The sequence below is a fragment of the Erinaceus europaeus genome, chromosome 2 (genome assembly GCF_950295315.1).
Source record: "Erinaceus europaeus chromosome 2, mEriEur2.1, whole genome shotgun sequence".
Classification (NCBI taxonomy): Eukaryota; Metazoa; Chordata; class Mammalia; order Eulipotyphla; family Erinaceidae; genus Erinaceus; species Erinaceus europaeus.
The window spans coordinates 195,530,770-195,553,498 of record NC_080163.1 but is presented as its reverse complement, the minus strand read 5'-3'; the positions used below and the strand labels follow the sequence as shown (position 1 = coordinate 195,553,498).

Sequence of the window (22,729 nt, the reverse complement as noted above, 5' to 3'; positions counted from 1 at the left end):
TTAAATTAAGACTTATTTTGTTAGTTTCCAGAGGACTGTCTGGCTCAGGTGAATGGTGGTGCTGGCGACTGAACCTAAGGCCTCAGAGCATTCTACTCTGGGATGACTGACTTCCAGATAGAGACAGAGACAAAGGGGGCCGGGCAAAGGGGGGCGCAAACCCTTGGCCCTGAAGCTTCCTTCAACAAGATGGTGGCCAGGCTGGAATCTTGGTCACGCATAACAAAGCAGCACAGTATCCAACTCAGCTGTTTAGCCAGTTCAAGATGGATTTATTAATTGAAGCCGGTGAGAACCAGAGCACCATGCTGATACATTGATGCAGTGCTTGAACCTGGGACCTCACACTTGCAAGGCCTATACCACCTTCGGTCTACAGGATAAATAAATCGTAATATATATATATATTTATTATATGAATATACAAATTATAACATGTATGTTAGGACTGGAGAAACAGCATAATAGTTATGTAATAGAATTTCATGCCTGAGCCTCTAAGGCTTCAATCTCCAGCACCATCATAAGCCAGAGCTGAGCAGTGCTCTGGTCTCATTAAAATTCATCCAGTGGCAGCAGTCAGTCGGTAGCGCAGTGGGTTAAGCGCAGGTGGCACAAAACACAGGTGGCACAAAGGACTGGCGTAAAGATTCCGGTTCGAGCCCACGGCTCCCCACCTGCAGGGGAGTCGCATCACAAGCGGTGAAGCAGGTCTGCAGGTGTCTGTCTTTCTCTCCCCCTCCTCTCTCCATTTACCTCTGTCCTATCCAACAACGACGACATCAGTAACAACAACAATAATAACTACAACAATAAAAAAACAAGGGCAACAAAAATAAATAAATAATTTTTTTTTAAAAATTCACCCATAGCTTTCACCCCTCTATTCATTCATTAAATATTAATAAAGTTAACAAAAAATATTAATAAAGCAGCAATCCATCAGGTGGCACTACGGTTAAGGCTCTGACCGTAACAAGTATGTAGTCCCTAATATGACCGGAAAATGACCTGTATTAAAGTGATGTTCTGGTTTCCTCTTTCCTACCTCTCCTCTCATTAATAAACAAATATATAGGGAGTCGGGTGGTAGCGCAGCAGGTTAAGTGCAGGTGGCGCAAAGCGCAACGACTGGCATAAGGATCCCGGTTCGAGCCCCTGGCTCCCCACCTGCAGGGGAGTCGCTTCACAGGTGGTGAAGCAGGTCTGCAGGTGTCTGTCTTTCTCTCCCCTTCTCTGTCTTCCCCTCTTCTCTCCATTTCTCTCCTATCCAACAATGACAACAACAATAATAACTACAATAATAAAACAACAAGGGCAACAAAGGAGAATAAATAAATATTTAAAAAATAATAAACAAATATAATAGGTTGATGGCTCACATTACAGTGTGCAAGGACCCAAGTTCAAGCCCTGGTCCTCAACTTCCATGGGAGAAACCTCACCACTGTAAGTGTCTCTCTATCTCCTTCTTCCTTCTCCATTTCTGTCTCTATCAAAAAGTAAAAATAAAAAATAGCAGAAGCACAGATCTTCCTCTTCCAGAGCCCTGCTTGTCCTATTGCACACCCCATGAGCCCAGATTCTGTGAGGAAGTGTGCAGAGCTTCACGACGTGCCTTGGGGTGCTATTCACTGGGCCCAGATGACTGTGGGATCCAAGGAGAGTCCAGACCCTGGGGTCCATGCTTGGAGTTAGATGTGGAGTCAGGCTGTGGTACAGAAACTGAGGGCACAGGTGTTCAGGCTGTGTGTGTGTGTGTGTGTGTGTGTGTGTGTGTGTGTGTGTGTGTGTGTGTGTGTGTACACGCACGCAGATGTGACAGGGAAGTTAGTCTGGGCCTTTCAGGTGTCAGGATTCACATGAGCAAAGTGACCTTAGCAGCTGTAGATCCAGCACCCACTTCTCAGGGGAGAAGAGCAGTTTCTGGGAGCTCACAACTGTCAAGTGCTTTGGGTACAGTTAATGGGGCTCATTTTAGCACAAGTGCTTTTCACAGGGAGCTGTCATAATTCTGGGGAGCAGGACTGGGAAGGCGAGGGGGGAACACAGCTCCATATCTGACCGCTCTTTGTCCTGTATCCCTGCTTCTGGATTCTCCCTCCCCCTGTCACTCTTCTCTCTCATCTCAGTCTCTGTCTCTCTGTCTGAGAATTGGGTCCTGCCTGGATCCATCACTTGGGAGATCTGGCTCCTGAAACCAGTTACTTCCCCTCTCTGGGACTCAGTTTCTTCATCTGCAGGATGGAGGTGAAATTAGTAACCTTTGAGAAGATCAAGTGAGATTCTGTAGAATGTCCAGTAGGTGGCAGCTTCTCTCTGCTTTCTTTTGTCCCTTCGTCTTTTTTTAGATTTCTTTCTTCCTCTTTCTTTCTTTCTTTCTTACAGCTAGGGAGAGAGAAAACAGTGCACTATCCAAATGAGCTATTCTGCCAGTCCTTTTTAAAAAAATTTTCCCCCAGGGTTATTGCTGGGTTCAGTGCCTGCACCATTAATCCACCGCTCCTGGAGGCCATTTTTTCCCCACTTTTTGTTGCCCTTGTTGTTGTAGCCTCATTGTGGTTATTATTATTGCCATTGTTGATGTTGTTTGTTGTTGGATAGAACAGAGAGAAATGGAGAGAGGAGGGGAAGACAGAGAGGGGGAGAGAAAGATAGACACCTGCAGACCTGCTTCACCGGCTGTGAAGAGACACCCCCGCAGGTGGGGAGCCGGGGGCTTGAACCGGGATCCTTACTCCAGTCCTTGAGCTTTGCACCACGTGTGCTTAACCCACTGCACCACCACCCGACCCCCCTTTTTAAATTTTTTTAAAAGAGTATTTATTTATTTGAAAGTTAGGAGGAGAAAGAGGAAGAGAGAACCAGACATCCCTGGTACGTGTGCTGCTGGGGATCAAACTCAGGACCTCATGCTTGAGAGTCTAATGCTTTATCCACTATGTCACCTCCCAGACCACACCCTTTTTAAAATTTATTTATTTATTTATTTACTTACTTACTTATTGCCACCAGGGTTATTGCTGGGGCTTGACAAAGGTACTACAAATCCATTGCTCTTGGTGACCATTTTTTCCCTTTTTCCTTTCCTGTCCCTCCCCACCCTTCTCTTTTCTGTTTTATGGACAGAGAGAAGTGAGAGGGGGAGGGGAATTTAGAGTCAGAGAGGGAAAGACACCTGCAGACCTATTTCACCACTCGTGAAGAGTCGTACCCCCCCCCCCCAGATGGGGAACCCAGGTCCTTGTACATGGTTGTATGTGTGCTTAACCAGATGCGCTCTGCTCAGCCTCTCCTTTTTAATTTCTCCCATATAAGTGAGAGAGTTAGTTGCATATAAGAAAGAGAGAATTGTGGTCCAGGAGGTGGTGCAGTGTCTAAAGCATTGGACTCTCAAGCACGAGGTCCTGAGTTCGATCTCTGACAGCACATGTACCAGAGTGATGTCTGGTTCTTTCTTTCTCTCCTATCTTTCTCATGAATAAATAAATAAAATCTTTAAAAAAAAAAAGAAAGAAAGAAAGAGAGAATCAAAACCAGATAATTGCGATGCCCAGGACTGAGCTGGAGACTTTAAGCATGCGTGTTCAATGCTCTGCTAGTTGAGCAATTACCTCAGTCATTCCCTTTGACTTGTATTTTTAAAGTCACTCATTTTCTAAAAGGAGTGACTTGGGGGCTGTCAAGATAGCTCATCTGCTGCTCTGTCAGGAGCACAACCCAGGTTTGAGTCTGACCTCACACTGCACAGGAGAAAGCTTTAGTGCTGTGGTATCTTTCCCTACCTTCCCCTTGGTGGGGGGGATTGACTCAGAGTAGTGAGTCAAAATAAATCTTGGTGCTGCAGTAGCCAGAGCCCCAGAATTACAAGCAAGACATTCTGAGTTCGATACCTAACACTGCCTGTGCCAAAAGTGATGCTCTTGATATAGGCCTGGAGTCAGCACATTGTCTATCATGTATAAGGGCCTGGGTTCGAACCCTGGCACCACATAGAAGCATTTCCTCCCAATCTAGAATTTTCTTCCTCTCTGCCACCACCCCCAACCCTCTCTCTGGTCCAGGGCCCTTTTCTTTCTTTCTTCCTTTCTTTCTCTCTGTCTTTCTTTCTTCCTTTTGAATTTTATTTGTTTTCCCTTGTGTTGCTCTTGTTGTCTTTTTATTGTTGTTGTAGTTATTGTTGTTGTTATTGATGTCATCGTTGTTAGATGGGACAGAGAGAAATAGAGAGGGGGGGGGAAGACATCCAAGAAGGCTCCACAGGTGGTGGAGCAGCTCTGTGATGTCTTTCTTCCTCTCTCTCTATCTCTCTATCTCTCTTTCCCTCTCCCTTTCATTCTCCCTTTTCCCTCTCCCTCTCCTCCTTTTCCTCCTCCCTCCCCAAAGAAGGAGCCTGAGCCTACAGGTCTGTATTCTAGTGGGATGGAAGGGAAAGGGGAAGACTGGAGTAGGTAGGAGACCCCTTAGGAAAGGGTCCGGAGGGAGTCGGAGTTGGGCAGTAGCGCAGCGGGTTAAGCGCACGTGGTGCAAAGCACAAGGACTGACATAAGGATCCCCGTTTGGAGCCCCCAGCTCCCCACCTGCAGGGGAGTCGCTTCACAAGAGGTAAAAACAGGTCTACAGGTGTCTATCTTTCTCTCCCCTTCTGTCTTCCCCTCCTCTCTCGATTTTTCTGTCCTATCTAACAATGACGACATCAATAACAACAACAGGGGCCGGGCGGTGGCGCACCTGGTTGAGCGCACATGTTACAGTGCTCAAGGACCTGGGTTCCAGCCCCCGGTTCCCACCTGCAGGGGAAAAGTCTTGCAAGTGGTGAAGCAGTGCTGCAGGTGTCTCTCTTTCTCTCTCCCTCTCTATCTCCTCTACCCTCTCAATTTCTGGCTGTCTCTATCCAATAAAGATAATTTTAAAAAATTTGAAAATAACAACAACAATAACTACAACAACAATAAAAAGACAACAAGGGCAACAAAAGGGAAAATAAAATTAAGAAAGGAAGGACGGAAGGAAGAAAGAAGGAAGGAAGGAAAGGAAGGAAGGAAGGAAGGAAGGAAGGAAGGAAGGAAGGAAGGAAGGAAGGGAAGGAAGAAAGAAAAAGGGCCCTGGACCAGAGCGAGGGTTGGGGGTGGTGGCAGAGAGTGAGAAAATTCTAGACTGGGAGGAATGCTTAGACCCTCTCCTCGTGGGGGGGTCATCCACCGCCGCCTCCAGGGGGCAGCACGGGCTAGGGGTTTGAATCTCAGCTTGTCCACCTGAAGTGGGATTTTTGCACGCGGATTGGAGATGAGGGGAGGCTGGAACTCCTTGTAGGGCCCCAGTAGAGAGTCCCTGTTGCTGTTCTACCCCCGCCCCCCAATCCTGGCCTCTGGGGCCTTTGTAGCCCCCACCCCACCCCGCGCGGTATTAAGTCAACATAGTCAGGCCGCTTCTGGCCTGGACAATATTTGCCCTCGGGGAGCTGGGGAGGTTGCCATGGAGCCGCGCTAAGGTGGGGGCCAGGAGGGGCGGAGTGGGGGGGAGGGTTCCTTGAGGGGGGCGAGGGGGAAGGTTGAGGGGAGCCTGGCGTCTGTCTCATTGTGTGTTCCAGAGAATGCATTTCATTCCCATCTGTCTGCATTCCTCCCCTTTCTCTCTCTTCTTAATACATTATTATTATTTTTTAAAATTTATTTTGATGAGAAAAATACAGAGAGAAAGACAGAATGAGAGATCAGAGCACAGCTCAGCTCTGGTTGATGGTGGTGCTGAGGATTGAGCCTCATTCCTCCTCTCTCTCTCTCTTTTTAAATTTATTTACTCCCTTTTGTTGCCCTTGTTGTTTTAGTGTTGTAGTTACTGTTGTTGTTATTGATGTCGTTGTTGTCGTAGAGGATAGAGAGAAATGGAGAGAGAAGGGGAAGATAGAGTGGGGAGAGAAAGACACCTGCAGACCTGCTCCACCGCTTGTGAAGCAACGCCTCTACAGGTGGGGCGCGGGGGGCTCGAACCGGGATCCTTATGCCCGTCCTTGCACTTTGCACCACCTGCATTTAACCTGCTGCCCTACCGCCCAATTCCCCTCTCTCTCTCTTTCTTTCTCTTTCCCTCCTTTTTATCTCTATATCTCTTTCTATTGATAGTTGGCTCTTGGTCTCTGTCTCTCAGAACTCAACTAACATTTCTCTAGGTTTCCTACATTTTTCTCTTTCTTTGTCCCCATCTGTTTCTTCAGGCTGAGATTCAAGCCCAGAGCCCAGAACAGTGCTCAGCTCTGGCTGTTGGTGATGCTGAAGACTGAACCTGGAACCTTACAGTGCCAGGCATGAGTCTTTTTGCAGAATCACTGTGCTATCTCCCTAGCCCTTTTTTGTTTGTGTATATATCTCTGTTTGCTTTTGTGCTTATATTTCTGGACTACTATCTTCGGAGCCATCTATCACTTCCTAGCTTTCTCTTGATTCCCCACACCCCCACCTCTTGCACCCTGAATCCTCTGTCTCTAGAAAACTGTCTCTCATTTTCTTAGTCTCTGCCCCAGCATCACCTTCTCTCACTCTGCTCTTAGCTCCCCATCTCTCTCTGCCTCTCTCTCTGGATCTCCCTCACCTGTCTTTGTGAGGATTTCTCTCTCTCTTTCTCTCCCCCCCTTTCTCTGTCCATCTGCCTTTCAGACCTCATCTTTCTTGTCTTTCTGAGTCTCAGGGGGGCATCCCAGCTTCCTATTTTGGCCTCAGTCCCCATGGGGTGCCCTTCTCCCCATCTCTCTCTGCCTCATTTCTCCGACACCATCTGCCAGCTCTCCAGGCCTCCTGCGAGCTCCCCACAGGCTCTGCTTGGCCAGCCAACCCCATGGGGAAGGCAGGGGTGGGGGACAGAGCTTCCCTTTCCCCTCCACCACATCCTGAGACCACGGAGGGGAATGGGGACACAATCGCAGCTGGGGGGTCCCAGGACCAGGGGCAACAGAGAAAAAGACAGACAGATACTCAAAGGGCAAAAGGAAAAAAGGAGAAAGGAGAAAGCTCAGGCACTGCCTAGTTAGCCCCATCCTGACACAGACCTGAGCAGAAAGGCAGACTGAAAACCAGAGCACAGAAAAATTGTCATTTTCAGCCTGGGCGGTGACACAGCGGCTGCAGCACTGAACTCGCAGACAGGAAGTACTAAGTTCGATCACCCATTTCGCATGTGCCAGAGTGATGCTCTGGTTCTCACTCTTCCTTTCTTTCTTTCCCTTCCCTTGCCTTCTCACTCACTCAATTATAAATAAATAAATATTTTAGCAATATTAAACAAGAGAAGGAGAAAGACACAAAGTGAGATGGGCTTGGAAAGGGCTGATTAAATCACACACACACACACACACACACACACACTCACTCACTCACACACACTCACACACACACACACACACTCACACACACACACACACACACACACACACACACTCACACTCACACACACACACACTCACACACACTCACACACACACACACTCACGTTAGCTTAGAGAGATGAATAGGTACTTGAAAGAGAAGCGTTGGGGAAGAGGCTTCCAGGACCCTGACTGAGAGTAGGAGGTGGCCCTTGCATGGCCCCTGTGACATGGCTGGTCCTAGCCATACCCTGGGAGGACAAGGCCCAAGATGGGCAGATGGCCTCCCTCCAGGGACCCAACATGGCTTCTGCCCTCCACACCCGCACTCCCTCCCTCTGCCCCAGGGGCAGAGAACCACCGTCCTCATCTCCATCTCCGAGACTCGCCTATTATCTCTGTCTCTCTCTTGGTTCCCCTTTCTCCCTTTGTCTCTCCCTGTACACTCCTGTTTCTCTTTCTCTCCTTGGCCTGTCTCTGTCAGTCCCTCTCATGTCTCTGTCCCTTCCTGTCCTCTGACAAACTCTATCTTCCTGGGTCTTTCCTTTTCCTTCCTGTTTCTCTCACCACTTAAGTTCCTCCCACCATGCCCATCCCCTTTGCCTGCCTCTCTCCACCCCATCTTCCGCTGCAGCTCCGGCTGGGTACCCCCAGACACTCTTGGGGTCAAGGGCTCCACCTCTCCGAGGTGCCGGCCATCTCAGACCCTCTCCCCCTCCCCCGGGAGGAGCTTTTCCCAGGACCCAGAGGGCGCCAGGAATGTGGAGCAGAGAGCAGGGAGGCCCCCCCATCTCTCCCCTCCCTCAGACATGGCTCCTTCCTGCCTCCCCTGCAGGACTTCAATCCACCCCTCCTCCCAACTCCCGGCCCCTCTTGGAGCCTTGGGGCCTCAGTTTCTCCTCTGCAAGATGCACAGACCGGCCTCTGTCCCGCTTATCTAGCTGGACCCCAGGGAGCATGTTCTCATGAACGTAGACAGTGGGATGAATGCGGATGTGCATGTGATGGATCTGTGGTCTGGGCATGCTGAGAGCTGGGACTCAGTTTCTAAACCCCTCCAGCTCCTTTCCCAGACGTGGAAGCAGAGTGGGCAGGAGGGTGAGCCAGCTCGGACTGTGACCAGGAGACAGTGTGAGGCTCTGGCTTCTGTGTGATTGGGGAGGACTCCTCCCCCCACGGCATGCAGGCGGGGGCAAGGGGGGTGCTGTGGGACTGGCGGATGGTGGCATCTCAGCTGTGAACGTGGGACTTGTGGATGTGAGGCTGACAGTGTGGCAAGGTGAGGCGCTGGGGGGGTTAGACTGGCATGTGAGGGGACCCGCTCCCCTCCCCACCCCTGGTAGGTGGTTATGTGGTAGCACAAGCCACAGCCTGAGAGCGTTTCTGGATGCAAACTCGTGTCATCCAGGAAGTTTGCAACAGTGCCAGTCTGCAATCTTCTGAGCTTCTGCTCAAAACCAGGGGCACAGAGATGCCCGGTCCCTGTCCTCACAAGCCAGCCAGGGAAGGAGCACAGACCACTGAGTGATCTAGTGACTGTATGGTGACCCACCCACATCGTGGGAGCGGTGGGGAGCTGTGATCCTTTAAGTGGACCCTGCCAGGGGCGAGGGTCCCTGTGAATGACTGTTACCCTGTGGTCCAGGGGACTGACACTGTGGGTGTGACTGTGAAGGAAGTCTGTGTGGTGACCGGTTGGGGCGGTGAGAAACCCTGCACTCTACTTGGGGGTTGTCAATGGGATGGATGACTCCAGAGACAGCCAACTCACGTGATGTGAGTGATAGGCTCGGTCTGCTGCTCTCTGTGCCCCAGAGCCCCCCCCCCCACGGCCCCGCCCAGGCCCCGCCCCCTCCCACCCCTGAGCCGCAGAGGAGACAAGAGAGCCGGCAGGCGGCAGGCGGAGGGAGAAGATCCTGGACTCCAGCACTGAGGTCAGGTGAGAGCTCCCCGCCCGCCCAGGCCCCTGATCCCTCCCTCGCCCCTGCCCCTCACTCAGTTCTCTGGGTCTCTTTCTCCTTCCCTCCCGTCCTCTCCCCTCCCCTTCCTTTTTTAAAGCAGAGCACTGCTCAGCTCTGGCTTATTGGTAATGCGAGAACTTGAACCTAGGACCTCAAATCCTCAAATATTAGAGTCTCTTTGCATAACCATTATGCTATCTACGCCTACCTTCCTTCTCCTTCCCTTCCACTGCTCAGCTCTGGCTTATGGTGGTGCTGGGGATTGAACCTGAGACCTCAGAGCCTCAGGCATGAAATTCTTTTGCTTACTCATTATGCAATCTTCCTGGTACTATTAATGTTTTCTTTTCTTTTTTTTTTTTTTTTTTACAAATGAAAGAGATTGAACTCAGGAACTCATGTGTGCAAGTCTGACATTCTAGCCACTCTGCAACCTCTCAGGCTGCTTCTCTCATTATTTCTCTCAAATTTTATAAATATTTATTTATTTTTAATGTTCTTACACTTGACAGGACAGAGAGAAATTGGGAGGGCAGGGGAAGATGAAAGAGAGAGATGGAGCTGGGTGGTGGCACACCCGGTTGAGTGCACATATCACTGTGTGCAAAGACCCAGGTTCAAGCCCCCCAGCCCCCACCTGCAGGGAGAAAGCTTTGACAGTGGTGAAGCAGTGCTGTAGGTGTCTCTCCCTATCCCCCCACCATTCCCTCTCCATTTCTCTCCGTCTCTATCCAATAATAATAAATAAAATGTTTTAAAAATGAACAAAAAAGGAGATAAACAGATACTTGCAGCACTGTAGCACCAACCATGACAACTTCCTCCCCCTTGGTGGGAACTGGGGCTTGAACCTAGATCCTTGAGCAAATTTTCTCTTTTTAAACCAGAGCACTGCTCAGCTCTGATTTATGGTGATGCTGGGGGTTGAACCTGGGACCTCAGAGTCTCAGGCATGAAAGGTTTTTGCAGAACCACAATGCTGTCTTCTGAAGCTCTCTTTCTCAGTCTATGTCTCCCTTTCTCCCTGTGTGCCCAGTCTCTACCCTCCTGTGTATCTCTTGAGCTTTCATCTCCAGGTCTCTCAGTCTCGTCTACCCTCCAGATGGCTTTCCTTTGTACCTCTCTCATCCCTTTCTGTCTCTATCTCTTGGCTTCCTAGCCCACTCCCCTAGCCACCCCTCCTTTGTCTTGCTGTGTGTTTCAGTCTGTGTCCCTCAGTGTTTATATTTCTTATCTCCATGAATGTCTTTCCTGGGTTCCATCTGAGAGTTTCCCTAGCTCCCCTTCCCCCTCTGGGGTGCAGTGAGTAGAGTAGGGGACCAGGGTGGGGGTGTTAGGGCCGGGCACCTGGTCACATCCTAGGCTCTAAGGAGGTGGTAGCTGGCGGGGAGGTGTTTGTCTTCCTACTGACCCTAGTTGTGCCCACTAGGGAAAGCTTCACAAGGTTGGGTTTCTCTTTCCTCCTATCCAAGGTATAGTGTCTGGGTCTAGACTCCAGGTGACACTAGCCCTTCCACCCAGCTCAGCTCTAGGGCAACCCAGTCCTCAGCAAACACCCTTCTACCCTTTCACTACTGCTGAGTTGGGGGGAGGAACCCTGGGAATCACGACTTGAATCTAGGTCCCTCTCACTCCTCAGGCCTCTGCCTCAACCTCAGATCATTGCAATGGGGGACCAGGGCACTGCCTTGAAGTCCCCCCAGCATGAATCCCTGAGTGGGGGCAGGGGTGGAGGTTCAAGGTTCCTGACCTCTGCCCTTGAACCCTACAGGTCTCACTGCCTCCCTCTACCATCCATTGCCTCCCCAATGCCCCGCTGCCCCCAGGATGCCCGCTTTTGTGTCCTGGAGGCTGTTGCTGCTGCTGCTGTGGCTGTGGGCACCTCTGTTCCTGAGGGCGGCTGAGGTGAGGCGCGCAGGAGCTTTAGGACTGGCGCCAGGTCTGGGGACAGTTTTAAGTCTACCCTTATTGCAAAGAGAGTTTCAAGAGCACTCTGCTTATGTGGATCCCAGGTTTTGTTTTTCTTCTTTCTTTCTTTCTTCCTTTCTTTCTTTCTTTCTTTCTTTCTTTCTTTCTTTCTTTCTTTCTTTTTGTATTTTTTACCAGAGCACTGTTCAGCTCTGGTTTATGATGGAACAGGGGATTGAACCTGGGACTATGGAGCCACAAGCATGAGAGTCTCTTTGCATAACCATTATGCTATCTACCCCTGAGGATTTCAGGTTTTCAAAAAAAGATTTAGGGTAGTCTAGGGGATGCACATTGGATAAAGCACTGACTCTCAAGCATGAGTTCCTGAGTTCAATCCCTGGTAGTATATGTACCAGAGTGATACCTGGTTCTTTCTCTCCTCCTATCTTTCTCATTAATAAATAAACAAAATCTAAAAAAAAAAAATTAGGGGTTGGGTTGTGGCACACCCGATTGACTGTATATGTTACAATGCATGAGGACCTGGGTTCAAGCCCAGGTGGGGGGAAGCTTCAAAAGTGGTACTGCAGATGTCTCTCTTTCTCTCTCTCTTCCTCCCTCCATATCCCCCTTTCATCTCAATTTCTCTGTCTTTAAAAAAAAAATCAAGCAAGTGAACAAACAAGAAAGGAAGATGTTTATTTGTATGGGCAAAGTAGATTATTTGGATAGTGTGTTACTTTGCCATGTGTATGACCCAGATTCTAGCCTGGCCCCCACTGTGCTGTGGTCTTTTTCTCCTTTTACCTCTCTGTCTCTAAAATCTAATAACACTAATGTGGTCTGGGTGGTGGTGAGTGTATAAAGAATTCGACTTTGAAGCATGAGGTCCTGAGTTTGATCCCTGGCTTTACATGTGCCGGAGTGATACTCTGCTTCTTTCCTCCTTTCTCTCCCCTAAATAAATACACATGAAAGAAAAAAAAAAGATGTATTCCTTTGCATGAGAAAATGAATGAGAGTAGATAGATAAACAGACAGGCAGACCTAGAGAGATACCACAACATTGCTCAGCTTTGGCATATGATGGTGCCGGGGTTGAACTGACTTCTGGGCCCTCAGGCACGAGAGCCTCATGCTCTTACAGGTTAAACTATCTCCCCAGCTTCAGATGCAAGTTTTCACAGTTGTTTCCATTCTCTCTTCATCTCTCCTGGGTGGTTCTTGGGTGCCCCCTTCAACCCTTAGAAGAGCTTCTCAAAGGAGCTAAGATTACTAGGCAAAGCAGGACAGCCGTTGCCAGTCCTCAAGGGTGCTTCAGACGCGCAGGAGCCAAGCTGCCTGGGTACTGGGGGCAGCGGTGGTGGTGGGGTCCTCCCTACTCTCTCCATAGACAGGCTCTGAGGGGCAGACGGCCGGGGAGCTGTACCAGCGCTGGGAACGCTATGGCAGGGAATGCCAGGAAGCTCTGGAGGCCCAGGAGCCTCCCGCAGGTGTGGCTGGGGTTGGGGACCCGGGAGGGTTTAGGACTGAGGGGGGTGGGCCTGAAAAATGGAGATGCCTGGGTTCCTAGATGTGGGGTGGGTCACAGTGGCAGGGACTGGGGGTGCACACACATTAGAGGGTGAAGCCTAGGGAGAAGCTTGATATGGGAGGGGATAGAGACGGGGCTTGCGCTCGATGGGAGGGGCCTGAAGCGACCTGAAAGAGGGTGGAGCCTAGAAAGGATCTTTCAACTTGCAGCTGAAACCTGCTTGGTGGGAGGAGCCCAAGTAAGAGAGCAGGATGGGCGGGACCTTATCTGGTGGGAGGAGCTGGGAAAGGACCGCTTCAGGTGGGAGGGTCCTAGGGCAGGACTTGCGTGTGGAAGTTGTGCCCCAGGACCCCTCCACACCTGGCCCCCATCACATCCCCAGGTCTTGCCTGTAATGGGTCCTTCGACATGTACGCATGCTGGAACTACACTGCACCCAACACCACTGCCCATGCGTCCTGCCCTTGGTATCTGCCCTGGCATCACCTTGGTGAGCTGTCCCCTGGACCCCAGCCTCCCACACAAGCTGCTCCTAACCCTTGCCCACAGGTGCCACTTCCCTACAGCTCTCCTGCTTTATGTCATCCAGTGTGTCTCCCGTTGGAACCTGGCTGGGCCAACAGGCCTCTGTCACATAGTTCCCCTTCTCTGGTATTTTCTTTCTTTTATTTTCTTCTTTCCTTTCTTTCTTTTGACTCATAACATCATGGTCATCTTTACCTAACAGTTATGTGGTCTGGGGCAGTTTATTGAATATTTTTCTGCCTCAAGATCCACCACCACCATCATCATCACTTTGGTTTTCTCTTCCTTCATCTCACAATTTGTTGTCTCCACCTCTTTCTCTCACTTGCTTTCTCTGTCTTTGGTCCCCTCTTTTATTTTCCCAGTGGCTGCAGGCTTTGTCCTCCGTCAGTGTGGCAGCGATGGCCACTGGGGACCTTGGAGAGACCATTCCCAGTGTGAGAACCCAGAGAAGAATGGAGCTGTTCAGGTGAGAAGAGGTGAGGGTTTCAGCTTGGTTAGTCTGTCCAAGGAGACGTGAAAAGGCAGCAGCCTCAGGTTGAGCCTGACACCCCTTGTACAGTGCACATCCCAAGCAACAGAAACTTAACTGGGCAGGGTAGATAGCATAATGATTATGCAAAAAGACTCTCATGCCTGAGGCTTCAAAGTCCCAGGTTTAATCCCCTGCACTACCATAAACTAGAGCTGTGCTCTCGTTAAAAGAAAAGAAACTCAAACTTGCTTGGTAGGGGGAAAGAAAAATAAATGAATTGACTGACACATGTGCCTGCGAAGTACAAAGTTATGACTTCAGGCACAGCTGGACCGAGGTGCTCTGAAGATGTGGTCGAGAATCTATCTCTCACCATAGTGTGTCTCTATGCTTTACTGTGCATTAGTGGTGGAAAAAGTGGTCTCAGGCGGGGTACATAGCATAATGGTTATGCAAACAGACTCTCATGCCTGAGGCTCCAAAGTCCCAGGTTCAATCCCCTGCACCACCATAAGCCAGAGCTGAGCAGTGCTCTGCTAAAAAAGAAAGAAAGAAAGAAAGAAAGAAAGAAAGAAAGAAAGAAAGAAAGAAAAAGTAGCCTCCACTAGTACCAGGCTTACACATCATCAACAAAGCAACACAGGGGGGAGACTATGCTTTGTTCCTATTGGTTGATAGATTACTTTTTTCCCCCAGAGCACTGTTCAGCTCTGGCTGATGGTGGTGTTGGGGGCTGAACCTGGGACCTCAGAGTCTTAGACATGAAAGTCGTTTACATAGGATTATGCTGTCTCTCCAGCCTAACTGTGCTTTAGTTCTCAATAGCTCTGATATAATGTCCCAGGGTAATTCTTTGGCCTGGTTTTGGTCAGATGCTGGCCCTGAGTGTGTGTGTGTGTGTGTGTGTGTGTGTGTGTTGGATGGAGTGTGAGCTAGAATGATCAGATGGCTGGTCACATGCTCAACTCTGGAGCTAACGGGGTGGGGTCAGCCCTCCTTACATAAGGATAGCTGGATCCCCTAGAAAGCTGGGGTTCTGAGGAGGGACAACAGGCACCCTAACCTCCCCTTCCTGAGGGAAGTACTGAGCTCTGTCCCCATCTACTCCCTCCTTCCACCAGGACCAAAAGCTGATCTTGGAGCGGCTGCAGGTGGTGTACACTGTGGGTTACTCCCTGTCCCTGGCCACCCTGTTGCTCGCGCTGTTTGTCTTGAGTGTCTTCAGGTGGGATGCCAGGCTCTTTTCTCATCAGCCTTCTGGGACTCAGTTTACCTAGTACCATGGGGTGGACAGGCTCCTGCAGCAGCAAGCAACCCATGGTGGCTGGGTGGGTGAGTGGGGAGTTGGCTTTAAAGGACTGACTCTATGGGTCCCCCTGACTACTCCCAACCCTCCAGGCGTCTGCGCTGCACTCGTAACTACATCCATATCAACCTCTTTGCCTCATTCATGCTTCGGGCAGCGGCCATCCTCACTCGGGACCGCCTGCTGCGTCCTCCTGGACCCTACCCTGGGGACGAGGCCCCGGCCCTGTGGAACCACGTGAGCCACACACTGGGGATGTCCTCTCAGGAGGCCCGAAAGTACACATCCTATGACCATGTCTCACCCATGAACAGTTTCTCTCTATGAACCTCTCCCAGTGCAGCCTCCCCCACCATTGAGCTTCCTTGGCCATGACCATCTTTGTTGCAATGCTCTATTTCCTTTCTTCATTATCTTACCTATATCTGGACATTTCAAAGATGTCTATTTTTTTTTACAAGTTTTTTCTTAAATATTCATTTATTTATTCCCTTTTGTTGCCCTTGTTGTTTCATTGTTGTTGTCGTCGTTGTTGGATAGGACTGAGAGAAATGGAGACAGGAGGGGAAGACAGAGAGGGGGATAGAAAGATAGACACCTGCAGACCTGCTTCACCGCCTGTGAAGCGACTCCCCTGTAGGTGGGGAACCGGGGGCTCAAACTGGGGGCTTGAACTGGGATCCTTAGGCCAGCCCTTGCGCTTTGCGCCACGTGCGCTTAAGCCACTGCACTACCGCCCCACTCCCAAGATGTGTATATATATATATATATTTTTTTTTTTTTTTTTTGGATAGAGACAGAGTGAGATCAAGAGGGAATGTAGAGAGAGACTGACCTACAGTTCTGCTTCACTGCTTGTAAAGCTCTTCTCCAGCAGATAGAGAACAGGGGCTTGAACCTGGGTCTTTGTATACTGTAATGAATGGGCTCAACCAGGTGTGCCACCACTAGGCACATGTCACAACAAGGCTAGAATCTGATGCTTGAGAGATCCAACCTTTTGCCACAGCGCCACCTACTGGTTCAAAAAAACACCTTAGGTTTTAAAAGCTGAAGAAGACCTCTTCAAAATATCTTAAGAAGCCCTTGCTTAGGCGATCAGCTGCATGCAGTCCACAGAGACACCTGTTCAGATTCAAATCCTGGTTCCACTGCACTGCAGAAAACCTACCTTTTCAAGGAGAGGCGGGGTAGGGGACTCAATGGGAAAGAATTCATATCCGGGAGGAGAACCCCCAGCCTTTGGAGGTCTTCTTCAGAGAATATTGGATGGCAAGAGCTGGGAGTGTGTGTGTGTGTGTGTGTGTGTGTAAAATGACCAGCTGAGGAAGGCTTGGAGACACCTGACGGTCCCCTCCCCCTGTCACCCCCCCCCCCCCGCAGGCCCTCGCTGCCTGCCGCACCGCCCAGGTGGTGACCCAGTACTGCGTGGGCGCCAACTACACGTGGCTGCTGGTGGAGGGCGTGTACCTGCACAGCCTGCTGGTGCTCGTGGGAGGCTCCGAGGAGGGGCACTTCCGCTGCTACCTGCTCTTCGGCTGGGGTGAGCCCCGACCCCGGCCCAGCCCGGCGCCCCTCGGCTTCCCCGGACTGTCCCGCTGCTCCGCCTCGGGGCGGGGGGGGGGGGGCTCCTCCCCTCCCGGCCTCCTGTCGCCCCCCACTCCACACCGGCGGGACAGTTCCGTGGGTCTTGGGCCTTGGCGGGGCCCGTGCGCGCGCTGACAGCTGCGGCGGGGTGGGGGGCGGGGGGCGGGGTCTGCACAGGGGCCCCCGCGCTTTTCGTCATTCCCTGGGTGATCGTCAGGCACCTGTACGAGAACTCGCAGTGAGTGCCGGGCCCGGGGGCGGGGCCTCGAGGGGGCGGGATGGGCACCTGGGGAGGGTCTGGCGCCCCCTAGGGGCTCGGTGGTGAGATTGTGTCTGAGGGGTCCCGGGAGGGGCGACCTGGGGAGTTGTGGGCGTGGCTTAAGGGGGCATGTGGGCGGGGCCTGGACAGTGAAGGTTGTCAAACCGAGCGTCCAGGGGGTGCTTTCTGTCTCTTAACTCTAATGCCCCATCTCCAGGTGCTGGGAGAGGAATGAAATCAAAGCCATTTGGTGGATCATACGCACCCCTATCCTTATGACCATCCTGGTATGGCTCAGCCCCCTCAACCTCTTCCAGGCTGCCCTCCGAGATTTCCCACCTGCTGCCTTCCCTGGATGAGATCTGGGCTGGTTCAGCTTGTCTCTCCCCGCAGATTAATTTCCTCATCTTTATCCGCATTCTCGGCATCCTCCTGTCCAAACTGAGGACGCGACAGATGCGCTTCCCAGATTACCGGCTGAGGTGAGCTATGGTCGGTCGTGGGGTCTGAGGGGAAGGGAGGTGGGTATTGAGAGGGCTGACCTGGGTTCAACGGATCATGGATGATAAGGTTCCAATTTTAAAAAATGTTTTATTTAATTTAGTGAGAGAGAGGTATAGAAATACAGAGAGACAGAGAGACCAGAGCCCTGCTCAGCTCTGGCTTAAGGTGGTGCTATGGATTGAACCTGGGACCTTGGAGCTTTAGGCATAAAAGTCTTTTGCAAAACTATTATGCTTTCTCCCCAGCCTCCAAGGTCCTAATTGTTACAGAGGTTATGGTCAGGGAAGACAGCCAAGCAGTAGCGCCCAGGACTTGCATGCACGAGGTTCCAGTGTCCATCCCTGGTGCCACCTTCTGCCCCCAGGCTGGCCCGATCCACACTGACACTGGTGCCCCTGCTGGGGGTCCATGAGGTGGTGTTCGCTCCTGTGACAGAGGAACAGGCCCAGGGGACTCTGCGCTTTGCCAAGCTCGGCTTTGAGATCTTCCTCAGCTCCTTCCAGGTACGCAGGTAGGGTCAGGGGTCACGTCCCACAACCCAGGGCAACTGCTGCTGCCTAGGTCAAGGTGTAGATGTCACCTCCCAACTCTGTGGCTTTCTCATCAGGGTTGGACTGAAGGCAAGCAAGCCAGTTTACCCCATTAGATTAAAAACTTTTATTATCTTTATTTATAGACAGCCAGATATCAAGAGGGAAGGAGAGAGGGAAATAGAGAGGGGAGAGAGAGAGACACCTGCCAGCACTGCTTCACCACTGGCAAAGCTTTCCCCCTGCAGGTGGGGTCCAGAGGCTAATATCTGGGTCCTTGCACATTCTAACATGTGCGTTCAGCCAGCTGTGCCATCACCTAACCCCCATTAAACATTTATTTTATATTTATTTTTCCATTTTTGTTTTCTATTGTTGTTGTAGTTATTGTTGTTGTTGATGTCGTTGTTGGATAGGACAGAGAGAAATAGAGAGAGGAGGGGAAGACAGAGGGGGGAGAGCAACATAGACACCTGCAGACCTGCTTCACCGCCAATGAAGCGACTCCCCTGCAGGTGGGGAGTAAACATTTTTTTTTCCCCTTTTTGTTGCCCTAGTTATTGCAGCCTCATTGTGGTCATTATTGCCAATGTTGACGTTGCTTTGTTGTTGGATAGGACAGAGAGAAATGGAGAGAGGAGGGGAAGACAGAGGGGGAGAGAAAGATAGACACCTATAGACCTGCTTCACCGCCCGTGAAGCGACTCCCCTGCAGGTGGGGAGCCGGGGGCTTGAACCGGGATCCTTACGCCGGTCCCTGCGCTTTGCGCCACATGCGCTTAACCCACTGCGCCACCGCCTGACTCCCTAAACATTTTTTTTAAAAGAAGGAAATAGAGGTGAGGAGTGGACAAGGAAAGGTGGGTTTCCAGACCGGGAAATGGGACAGGTCTTCGGAGCACAGACTGGAAGGTGAGCGGACAAGCCAGATAGACAGGAGCAGACTCAGAAGGCAGCAGGGTCATGGAAAGTAACACTAATATCTTAACTCTGGGCCCCCGTTCTAAACCTGCCAATACTGACTCTCTAACTAGGAGGGTGAGGCGGGCAGTGGGAACCTGGGAAGTGACTGCGTCCATCTAGCACCAGGCTGGCAGCAGGTGACCTGGGACCAGGCTAGGGTCCGAGCCCACGGGGTGGGGGTGCTTGTGATGCTGCCCGCACCGCAGATTGAACCCGGCGCCTGGTCCTTGTAGGGCTTCCTGGTCAGCGTGCTCTACTGCTTCATCAACAAGGAGGTAGGGAGAGCCCCGCCGCGCCCCCTGGCGGCCGCGCGGGGAATGGCCGCTGAGCGCCGCTCCGTTGCAGGTGCGGTCGGAGATCCGCCGTGGCTGGCACCGCTGTCGCCTGCGTCGCCGCGTGGGCGAGGAGCAGCGCCGACCTTCGGAGCGTGCTTCCAGGACCCTACCCGAGTATACCGGCTCTGGCTGGGTCCACAGGGCCCGCGCCCAGTCGTCAGGGACCCTTCCAAGGCCCGGAGATGAGGCCAGCAGGGTCTTGGAAAGTTATTGCTAGGCAGCGAGGTCCCTGTGTTCATGCATTTAGCACGTTATTTATTGAGTGCTGGACGGTATGGAGGGCTTTTGGAGAGGGGAGGGCATGTTACAGGCCCTTCTGCCCTCTAAAGTGGGGGAAAACAGTTGAAGATCTTAAGAAAAAATATTAACAGGATGTAGTAGTTTATTATTTCTTGTCATCACTGGGGCTTCATTGCTCCAGGCTCTTACTCAGATTATAGACAGAGAAAAAAGATGACACAGCACTGAGGCTTTCTCCAGTGTGACAGGGTCTGAGCTTGAATCTGCGTCATGTAGATGACAAAGCAGACATCTCCCTCCTAAAGAGCAAGGCCCTGAGATAACTTTGGGAAGGACCAGAAGGTAAAGATCGCAGGTCAAAGGAGCAACAGGTACAAAGGTCCTGGGGCAGGGAGGAGCCTGGATGTCGAGGACCAGAGAAGTTGGGATTTTACACCAGGAGCAAGGAGTCTTAACAGGAGTATCTTCTGGGCTAACATTTAAACAGCTCGTTTGCTGCATGGGAAAAGTTTACTGGGGGTAGGGGAGTGGGGCCCCTATGACAGGCTGCAGATCAGGGGATGATAGATTGGATCAGGATGGTGGAGTTACAAGCACCCAAGTTCACCTGCTGTTGAATTCTGAAGCTGATTCAGAGTATAATCGAAGACCTGCTGGTGGGTCTCATAAGCCAAATTATCAGAGGGAAGAGCCCCAAGTTTGGGATCAGGAGAAAAGATGGGGAGATGTGCTCAGGGTAGGGAGAAGCAAGATGCTCTCTGGTCAGCTGGGAATCGGGCTGGAGCTCAAGGCGGAAGCTGGAAGTAGGAACGGAACTGACTCAGGGGTTCAGAGATGGACTTAATATGTAGACACCAACCTGGGTGGTTCAGGGCAGGTCTCAAAGCAGGGCTAAGCAGGGCTCTCATCTGGATGCTGGAACACATGCTCCTCTCCCTCCTGGCTGCCCCTGGGAACTGGGCTTCCTGGGGAGAGGCTCACAGCTCCACTGTGGTCCTGCCACCTCCACACATGTAATACACGCCCACCTAAACAAACCCTCCTGCAAAAGTACTGAGAATGTGTTGTTTTTCTTGGTGTCCCCATAGTAGCTGAACTCAAGTCCTTTTAAACCGTGTGGCCCTTGTCACCCCCCCCCCCCCCACACACACACTTCTCCCCTTCCCAATAGTGGGTACCAGAGGGCTTTTGTAAATAAATTGTGAGAAAGTGTTTTTTTCTTAATTTTTTGTTGTTGTCAGTTGGGAGAATCTTCTTGGGCAGGTAAGAAAGGCTTGAGGCCAGGAGAGCAGCCTGGCTTGGGTAGTGGCCTTGTGGACAACACGCCACTACCATCCTCTTGCCCAAAAGGAACCCCAACTAAGTGTTCATGAGCTCTCCTGCTGTAATGTAAACAAATAAACTTCTCTGTGTGTGCACATGCCCTGTCTTCTGAGGGCCGCTCTCTAGAAGGGCAGGGTAGCAATGGTGAAGCTGTGGGAACCAGCTTGGCCCAGATCTTGGTTCAGGCTATGTGACTTAGGGAGACCTCCCTAACCTCTGCCTCTGATTCCACTTCTGGAAAATGGGTTTCATGATGGTTGCTACAACCTAGGGTGACCTGAGATTCTAGTCAAGTACCTCTTAGTATATATTTCCTGGTACCCATGCAACACATTAAGCATCTGGTCACTCTGACAATGTCTTTCCTGATACTCTTATCTCCCTACTGAAGGGAGAGGCGATCAGAGCCAAACCACTTAGGCATCGAGGTGGGTAAAGAGGCGAGTCAAGTGGTGTCAGGTGGACACCCAAGCCTGGAGACTAGCTGTAGCGCAGGGAGACAGACAGATCTCTTTCCAGAAAGAGCTCATCAGCAATCAGAGGGAGGTGGCACTGATTCTAGGCTTGTGTTGTGGCAGCCCCAGCACAGAAACTGGGTGCCCAAGGGGCCCCAACTTCTGCCCTCTGGGAGATAGCATTATGATTATGCAAAACAAACTCTTATCCCTGAGGCTCTGAGGTGTCAAGTTCAGTTCCCAGCACCACTACAAGGCAGGGCTTAAGCAGTGTTCTGGTTTAAAAAAAAGGTGGGGTCGAGCAGTAGCGCCACGGGTTAAGCACAGGTGGCGCAAAGTGCAAAGACTGGCGAAAGGATCCCGGATCCCCATCTGCAGGGGAGTCACTTCACAGGTGGTGAAGCAGGTCTGCAGGTGTCTTTCTCTCCCCCTCTGCCTTCCCCTCCTCTCTCCATTTCTCTCTGTCCTATCCAACAACAACATCAATAATAACAATAACTTAAACAATAAAATAACAAGGGCAACAAAAGGGATAAATATTTTTTTAAAAAAAGGGGAGAGCTGGGCAGTAGCTCAGTGGGTTAAGCACACATGGCACAAAGCGCAAGGGCTGATGTAAGGATCCTGGTTCCAGCCCCCGGCTCCCCACCTGCAGGGGGTCACTTCACAAGCGGTGAAGCAGCTCTGGTGTCTCTTTCCCCCTCTGTCTTCCCCTCCTCTCTCCATTTCTCTTTGTCCTATCTAACAAGAACAGATATGACAACAATAACAATGATAACTACAAGTGCAACAACAAAGGCAACAAAAAATGGGAAAAATGCCTCCAGGAGCAGTGGATTCTTAGTGCAGACACCAAGCCCCAGCAATAATCCTGGTGGGAAAGAAAAAAAAAAAAAGAGAGAGAGGGGAACAGGAGTAGTACAGTGGGTTAAGTAAGTACACATGCCACAAAGTGCAAGGACCAGCTTAAGGATCCTGGTTTAGCCCCCGGCTCTCCACCTGTGGGGTTTTGCCTAACAAGTGTGAAGCAGGTCTGCAGTTGTCTATCTTTTTCTCTCCCACCTTCCCCTCATCTCTCAATTTCTATCCTGTCCAACAACAGCAGCAATAACAATAACAAGGGCAATAAAATGGGGAAAATGGCCTCCAGGAGCATTGGATTTTTAGTGCAGACGGCGAGCACCAGTGATAACCCTGGAGGCAAAAAAAGAAAAAGAAAGTTTGGACACCTATGAGACACCACTAACGCCAAGCTTACCAGATTTGAGGAGGAATGGGGTTAACGAGCTTAACCATTTGTAAGTGCTGATTTAAAAAACAAAAAACGGAGTCAGGCGGTAGCACAGCGGGTTAAGCACATGTGGCGCAAAGCACAAGGACCGGCATAAGGATCCCGGTTCGAGCCCCCGGCTTCCCACCTGCAGGGGAGTCACCTCACAGGCGGTGAAGCAGGTCTGCAGGTGT

General features: G+C 51.0%; 1 protein-coding gene across 2 annotated transcripts; it reads left to right on the top strand.

The window, feature by feature from the left end:
• Positions 1-11,091: 11,091 nt before the first annotated feature.
• Positions 11,092-20,902, top strand: GIPR (gastric inhibitory polypeptide receptor). 2 transcript variants are annotated; one of them, XM_007532223.3, is made up of 13 exons: positions 11,092-11,223; positions 12,623-12,722; positions 13,146-13,253; positions 13,654-13,757; positions 14,885-14,988; positions 15,162-15,306; positions 16,453-16,612; positions 16,834-16,894; positions 17,133-17,202; positions 17,309-17,397; positions 17,784-17,922; positions 19,146-19,187; positions 19,258-20,902. In XM_007532223.3, exons 1-13 carry the CDS (start codon positions 11,146-11,148, stop codon positions 19,462-19,464), a joined length of 1,407 nt encoding a protein of 468 aa, XP_007532285.2. In that variant the 5' UTR covers positions 11,092-11,145; the 3' UTR covers positions 19,465-20,902. The 2 variants fall into 2 exon arrangements, with proteins under 2 accessions (XP_007532285.2, XP_060042129.1); XM_060186146.1 differs by lacking the exon at positions 19,146-19,187.
• Positions 20,903-22,729: the final 1,827 nt, after the last annotated feature.

Excerpts from the sequence above, each read along its gene's own strand:
- GIPR (XM_007532223.3), top strand. The coding sequence starts at position 11,146 with ATGCCCGCTTTTGTGTCCTGGAGGCTGTTGCTGCTGCTGCTGTGGCTG. Across the intron at positions 14,989-15,161 it reads TTTGTCTTGAGTGTCTTCAG|GCGTCTGCGCTGCACTCGTA; the intron begins GTGGGATGCCAG and ends CCAACCCTCCAG. Across the intron at positions 16,613-16,833 it reads CTACCTGCTCTTCGGCTGGG|GGGCCCCCGCGCTTTTCGTC; the intron begins GTGAGCCCCGAC and ends GGGTCTGCACAG.